At 36.2% G+C, this 7805-nt stretch overlaps 1 protein-coding gene across 4 annotated transcripts in view; it reads right to left on the bottom strand.

Annotated features, from left to right (window-relative positions):
- The window catches only part of LOC109476789 (GRAM domain-containing protein 4-like), a 32261-nt gene that overhangs the window by 5191 nt on the left and 19265 nt on the right, over positions 1 to 7805 (bottom strand). For 3 of the 4 annotated variants that reach the window (XM_019777807.1, XM_019777810.1, XM_019777809.1), the window contains 8 exons: positions 6709 to 6734; positions 6357 to 6448; positions 4540 to 4631; positions 4047 to 4101; positions 2768 to 2773; positions 1638 to 1706; positions 1376 to 1419; positions 623 to 732 (listed from right to left, as the gene is read on the bottom strand). In XM_019777807.1, the coding sequence (XP_019633366.1) occupies positions 623 to 732; positions 1376 to 1419; positions 1638 to 1706; positions 2768 to 2773; positions 4047 to 4101; positions 4540 to 4631; positions 6357 to 6448; positions 6709 to 6734 (494 nt within the window). The remainder of the gene's footprint in view (positions 1 to 622; positions 733 to 1375; positions 1420 to 1637; positions 1707 to 2767; positions 2774 to 4046; positions 4102 to 4539; positions 4632 to 6356; positions 6449 to 6708; positions 6735 to 7805) is intronic. The other variant, XM_019777808.1, reaches the window with a different exon arrangement.

The following is a 7805-nucleotide window of genomic DNA, read 5'->3' as shown; positions in this document are numbered from 1 at the left end:
TGACCCCAGTTCACCGCCCAAATGCACCACCCTCAATTTTGCATTAGAATTGCGCGCTAATTGAGCTTGTGCAAGATGGAGAGGACTGATAAGTAGTTGTAGTGTACTGTACGGCATAAGGAAAAAAGGGAAGTAGTAGACCAGGAAAATTTCTGTTCTGTATAATACATGTAGCTATCTTCTCTCACACACACACATGTACACACATACACACACACACACACACACAAACACACACACATGTACACACACGTGCACAAACACACACACACACACAAACACACACACACACACACACACACACACACGCACAAACACACACGCACGTGTACACACACACACACACATACACAAACACACACACACACACGTGTACACACACACACACACTACACACACACACACACTACACACACACTACACACACACACACACTACACACTACACACACACACTACATACACACACTACACACACACTGTACACACACACACACACACTACACACTACACACACACACACACTACACACACACACACTACACTACACACACACACACACACACACACGACACACACACTAATCATTGCAGTATACAATGTATATACTTTTGATGGCGTACCAAACATGGGTACCAGGTACTGTCCTGGGATGATACAGCTGGCCAGGAAGGCCAGCCACAGGGTGGAGTACAGCTGTCGGGTGGCCTCAGGGTGCTGCCATGTCAGGAGGCTACAAACACAGCACAACAGTCAGGTAGTACACACAACTCATCTATAGAATACTGGACACTGAACAAGACTACTATCAAACTTATGTAAGACGACCACCCACTATATGAACTTTATTGACACAACAAATTTTAAAGTACAACGGCTTTCGTAAAGTCTTAAACTACATGTAGACATATACATGTTGTACAGACAAATACATGCCTACAACAAAATGAACCATACAATACAATTAGATGAAACTTATACTTAGTCTACTTGATGTTCTAAGGTCTAAACATTCTTTGATATATTTAGTACACACAGTAAGGGTTATTACCTTCTAGAATGAAATTGAACTTATCTATAGCATGAAAGGTACCAAAATATATAGGGGACGGAAGAAAAGTGAGGTTCTTAGACAAATGGTCTTATACAAAAAGCATTGATGGCAACAGGATAGGATGAAGAACAAGAAAACTGCAGCAAAATTTCCACCCATTTTACCATAGACTGCCTAATAGACTCAAAGTGACAAGGCAGTGCAATTTTACACAAATACGGCAAAGACTGTCATGCTGTTGAAATCAATGGCAAACTGGCCGATTCCTTTACGATTTGACAGATATTAACAATTTCAACACATTAGAGAAAATAAGACTTACTTTTTGAGTTTCTCCAAACTGTCTGCCACCTGTCCCAATGTGTTCTGTATGGAGATGTGAAGTCTTAGAGTAAGGCAGTTAGAAACTGTATCTATTACATGTAGATGTAGATCCAAATCAATAGTATTTACTATTACCCAACCTTAATGAAATAAAAATGCTAGACTAATATCAAAACAGAAATAAGTAAGCTTCTGTTGTGTACATGCATGTGGCAGTGGCTTGGTAAGTACATTTTAGTGCTGACAACTTCCTTACTGACCTGGACCTTCCTTGCCACCTGCAAAACCAGTTGGAACTTGTCAGCCATTCCTACAGCTTCTTGACTCTCCTGAGACACACACAAAAAAGGAAACATTAATTATTATACAATAAAATGTACTTGAATACAGTACCAGCTAGTCAGATGATGATTATAATTTTAGAAACAGATCTTTGTCTTTCTGTCACCTAACTCGGCTGTTGTCTGAATGGCATGAAACAAGTACAGTGTGGACAATTTTTGTGTGTTGTGAGCTAAAAAAGGGATTTGTGACCTCTGCCAAGAAATTAGACAGCTTGACTATGTACCTGTGATATAAGAATGACCCCCCCCCCCCGCACATTGCAGGGGTCAAAATACATATAAATGTACATGTACCCCTCTGTGTGCAGGTTGGTGCAAGTAAGCTTTATCTGTTACTACACTGTCCCATAGAAATACCCAATAAAGAACTGAAAAGGTAATAAAACCAGATTCCAGGAAGTTTTTCTTCATTTTCTTAGAAGTAGGCATAGGAAGGTTAATGTTACTATCTAAGTCACTGCCATGGTTAGTAGTTTGTCCCCACAACTGTTACAGTGTATTAAACAAAAATTGAATACTATAATTATTATTTATGTTCATTACATTTACATGTACATGTACATTTGGTTGTGTACCTATTTTCTTTGTGGGGAGGGTGCAACTATTTTTTTTTTTATCTGCACCAGTGCACGTTCCCCAAAATCTATTTCGACCCCTGCATTGCTTTAAATTTTGTCATACAGCTATTATCTGATGTAGGGAATCCACTCAAATACAAATGTACGCCGCAATGCATTACATTATAAGTTTAGCAGAGACACAATGAACAGTCAATCCCTGTATGAAAATAGCACCATCCTAAACGAATGCAGAATTTTATTATATTATCTAAAAATCATTGTACCTGAAATAACTGAATACATTGAGCAATGGGACAACAGTTGCTTAGTACTGTACATCTGATAGAGCAAAAAATTATTGTACTGTATTTCAATCAAACAGTAAACACAATAATGTATGAAAGACAATACATCGTTTGAGTGTGATTGACACATCAAGCTGCCTTTACAGCCCTTGTATCAAGCACCAATCGGGTTAAGGCCTACCTCTGGCTACGATTAGGCGGCGATCCAAGCGACGATTTGATCAGGACGCAACATAGCACAAATCAAGAGGAATCAGGTATTAGCTGACAAGACATGACAAGGCCATGTTCATGTGATCATATGGATGACATTCTCTGGAAACCCCAAAACTCAGATACAGTATGAGCGTATATGCGAATAAGAAAAAATTTAAGCAAAAAAAAAAAAGTAAAAATGCTTTCATTATAAAATCTACGTGATCATGAAGGTTGAACAAATGACTAAACACACAGAGTATGATATGGAGAATAATAATTTCTCTTGGAATTGATTTTGACATTCTACGACATTTGTATTGTTTTCCAATATTTTTTTTTTTCAATTTACAGCATATATTTGCTCATTTTGCAGCTGCATTGTAGAATTTACAGCATGGTCGCAAACTTTCGTTTTTGGAAACGGATGAAAATTGATGCGAGCGCGGATGTCATTCATATAATCAAATCATCATAGCCTAATGATTGCAACATGATAACTTGCACATTACTGCAAGCAAAAGGAACTGATACAAACAAACTTACATGCATAAGAGCTTTTCCATTGATGTCTTTATCAGAATTATATTATAATTACTTTAAGCAAAAATGTCTGAGCCATATAATTTTCTTGGACAGAAAAATAATTCACAATAAACAGCACAATTGTGTACTAGAAGGGAAAGCTTCAGAATCCATAAAGAACAGGTTACAATGTGCATTTATCTTTACAGACATAACTTAATAATTATATTGTAAAACATGTACAGTAGGGCAGGAAAAGTTTTACACAACAAAAAGCACAAAGCAGCAAAGCACACGAGGTCAACCATAATTGATAAAAGCCATCTTTATCTACTTGTAGTGCAGGGCTCTAGCCAGCATATCTTTTTTTTAAATTTTTAACAGCATTAACCCGTTTTCCAGTTAATTGCAGGAACTATTTGGAAACATTTTTAGACCAAAACTACACGGAAAAAAACTGAAAAATCTTGGGAGAAAAATATAAAAAACATTAAAAAAAACACTCTCAACCTCATGATTTGCTTCCCAAAATGTGGAAAAAGGTATTTAAAGGCTTGAAAATCCAAAATTTGGATCAGGACCCCCCTAGATTGTGAGTACTCTCCCCCAAAGTCCAATCATGAATGTTAGCCGATGAAATAAATGTTGAGCTGGCTAGACCCCTGATACAGTGACTAGATCACCCGACGTAGTTTCTTCTATTAACAATAATAAATAGTAGAAGAACAAAGGTCTGATACCTCCTTCTTTGGTTGTGCTCTTCGTGGAATGATTTCGAACGATATCTTCCATCCTCTGGGTTTAAAAGATAAAACGTTGATGCCAGCTGATGATAAAATTTGCTTTAGTCCAATGCATTATGACAATCCAAAATATTTGCAACTTCCTATTCCTAGAATTTTCTTGTCAACTTCATACATCAATAACTAAAGTTTTTACTTATAATAAAGTTATATTCCAATCACTACCCCTGATGGTAGTACTGTTACTGGTAGTATCATGGTACATGTAGTAGACTTTTTCTTTCGAATCAAGGGAAAATTGTAATGACTTAGTGTACAATGTATATGACTGAAATGGTTACTACTGACTTTTCTATCTACTGTGAGGAAAAAGAAACAAAAGAGAATTGGACAAAGCATTTTTGTACATTTTGGCACACAAGAACTCATCGCAATCATCATAACATCTTGGATCATTGAAAATTCTTCTTGAATAGCAGTTCAAACTTACTTGGCAATGAGGTAGTTGAGGGAAAGTCTCAGAATGCACAGGAACAGGAAAAACTGGAGAAGCCAGCCCTGCCATGCAAAGTACATGTAAATCTGCAGGGGGGAGAGACATTAATTTCCATTAGGCCATGTTGATTTGATTATATGTATGACATCCTCCGGGAGCCCAAAAACTGATGCGCGCGTGCGAATAAAAAAAAGTTTGGCAAAAAAAAAGTTCTTTTCATTATGAAATCTACGTGGTCATGAGGGTTGAGCAAATGGCACAGAATATGGTTTGGCGAATAATCTAGTCTTCAAGTTCATTTCTTTACAATTTCGTCTTTTTTCGTTTGATTTTGGCATTCTACGACATTGGTATAGTTTTTATTAATTTTTTTGTAACTTATGGTATATTTTTGCTCATTTTGCAACTGTTTTGTACGATTTACAGTATGGTTGAAAACTTTTTTTTTTTTTTGGAAACGGCCAAAAATTCATGCGTGCGCGGATGTCATCCATATAATCAAATCAACATGGCCTAATAACAATTCAAGTTAGAAGACTTTCTTACTCATCCACACTGAAAATAATGCAGTGAATGTTAGCGTATTATTTAACACTACACTTCATACAATCATGTAGCTCTAGTGCAGAATAATGATATTTTCACTATAGCCACAACAATTTTTTTTTTCAGAAAAAGATATGAAGAACAGGGTGAAATAAAGAAAGACCAAGGCACCCCATGATACGTGTTGCTTGAAGCCATGAAGCCAACATACTTCATTTTTTGGCTGGGATATAATCCATTATACGTTGAATTTTGAACTTAAAATGAAACCACTGCATCGATAGATGAGAAAACTTTTACTAGGAAGACTTTCTTTAACCGTTGGGGCCAAAGTATGATACTATGAGCATTACAGAGTTGCTCTATAAGCTACATTCTTCTTTTTTTTTTGCAAATCAGAAAAAAATGAAGAGGCGAATATGTATACCCAATTATTGATAAAATTGGTCTGTTGTTTCACTCAATTTTGCTGCTAAAATTCTGACAAAAATTCTGCCAATCTTTCAAGGACAAAGATCGGAGTGTAAAGATATGGAATAATGGATTATAAGAATGATTATACTTTTAATCTACCAAGCAAATATTTTACTCATCAAAATGTTGGAAACAGCATAAAACAGAGTGTTAAGATTTTCAAATTTCACGCCACCACCCCCTTCCCTCAATATCAGTGCTCAACATTGTGTTATGTCAAAGAAAATTGACACGATGAAAAAAATTCAGGCTGGCGTGAACACTGGCCAGGCCATATATTTTCTAAGAAAACCTATCAACGTGAACTTGTTGAAGGTAATGTACTCTATACTACATGTACCTTGCCAAATATAAGGCCACACCAATTTAATTTGTTGGTTCTTTGATTTTTTTCAGAAAAAATATGAAGCGACAGGGGGAAAAAATGACAAAAATAAAAACAGGTCTAGGCAAATAGCCCCAAAGGCTAGGATAGGATTTAAGTCAACACAAAAGTCTGGGTTGATATTCAAACAATGAATTTTAAACTTTTAATCAAGTCACTGCATTGATAGATGGAAAAACTGTAATAACTAGGAATAAAAGGACTTTCCTCAATTTTTGGGGGCAAAATATGAGCATAATCTAACCTGATTCAAAACCAGAATTTTTTTTTTTGCAAATAAAAAAAAATGAAGGGGCAAATCCGAGAACCAACTAATTAAATTGGTGTGGCCTTAATACGATTAATTGAAAACAGAGTCAGCTATCTCATCAAGTTATATATCACTTTAAGACCATTAAAGACTCACAAAAAAAGATAAGAAGGTGGCAGAAGGAGTCTTCCACCCAAGGAGATCTGATAAGGAACTTCCAAACTCCCAGATGGGCTTGGAATCTGTACCTGAAGGAGACAGAAAAATTATCATAAATTAATTGTAAATGGTTGGAAAATAATTCTAATGTACTGCTCAAGACATCATGGGTATTGAGAAAAAAAGGCATCTTCATGAGTTCACCAATGCTATGTCTGCTGATAACTTTATCTTGAATGTGCAGTTTTAGCAAATTAGTAATGTTGCAACTTGCAATCAACAAAATTAGCCAATGGTATACAATACATTACAATGTCAAGACTTTGAAGGTAAGACAAGGTAAACTTACTGAATCTCTTGAGATTCTCTTTCAACCTGTAAAACAGAGAAAGTATTTGCATAAGAAAAACAAAACTTTATATTTCTTCAGCAACTCATCAAATATGGGCTTATAACACATTCTATTTACCACATGATATTGTGACAAATGCCTAATCTAATCAGTAATGTACCATTTAGGACAAATGGGATGCATATGTGCCACACTGAATTATAGTCTCTTTACACTAAGCCCTTACAGTTACTATATGTCATTGAATATGAACACCAAGAGCTATTCGATACTTTACAATTAGACAAGATATGTAAGACTAGAAAGGCCGACATTTGCTTGAGAGCAAATGCAGCAGATGGCTTCACCCTATCCCCCTATCCTACGATGGCTGCCAATAGTCTACACCCCCATGCAGAAATGGAACCTTCCAATGCCGGAAATAGCCAAAAAGCTCTATTTTACATAACTTTAAAGTGGTGTATGTCAAAATCGTGAATGCCATTCTTTGGACATGTGTCCAAGGTATTCCCATACCAAATTTCAGGTCATTCGGATTTAATATTAGGGCACAGGAGCCAAAAATGTACATTTTTGGTCCGAAAATAGCAAAAAAGCCCTATTTTACACAATTTTAAAGTGGTATATGTCAAAAGCGTGAATGGCATTCTTTGGACACGTGTCCAAGGTATCCGCATACCGAATTTCAGGTCATTCAGATTTAATATTAGGGCACAGGAGCCAAAAATGTACATTTTGGGTCCGAAAATAGCCAAAAAGCCTTATTTTTCCCAATTTTAAAGTGGTGTATGTCAAAAGCTTGAATGAGTTTTTGTAGACATATGTCCAAGGTATCCCCATACCAAATTTCAGGTCATTCGGATTTAATATTAGGGCACAGGAGCCAAAAATGTACATTTTTGGTCCGAAAATAGCAAAAAAGCCCTATTTTACACAATTTTAAAGTGGTATATGTCAAAAGCGTGAATGGTCATTCTTTGGACACGTGTCCAAGGTATCCGCATACCGAATTTCAGGTCATTCAGATTTAATATTAGGGCACAGGAGCCAAAAATGTACATTTTGGGTCCGAAATAGCCAAAAAGCCTTATTTT

Source organism: Branchiostoma belcheri, unplaced genomic scaffold (genome assembly GCF_001625305.1).
Source record: "Branchiostoma belcheri isolate BF01 breed outbred unplaced genomic scaffold, Haploidv18h27 scaffold39, whole genome shotgun sequence".
Lineage (NCBI taxonomy): Eukaryota > Metazoa > Chordata > Leptocardii > Amphioxiformes > Branchiostomatidae > Branchiostoma > Branchiostoma belcheri.
Note: the sequence above shows the minus strand (reverse complement) of the source record. Positions and strands in the feature narration are given on the sequence as shown.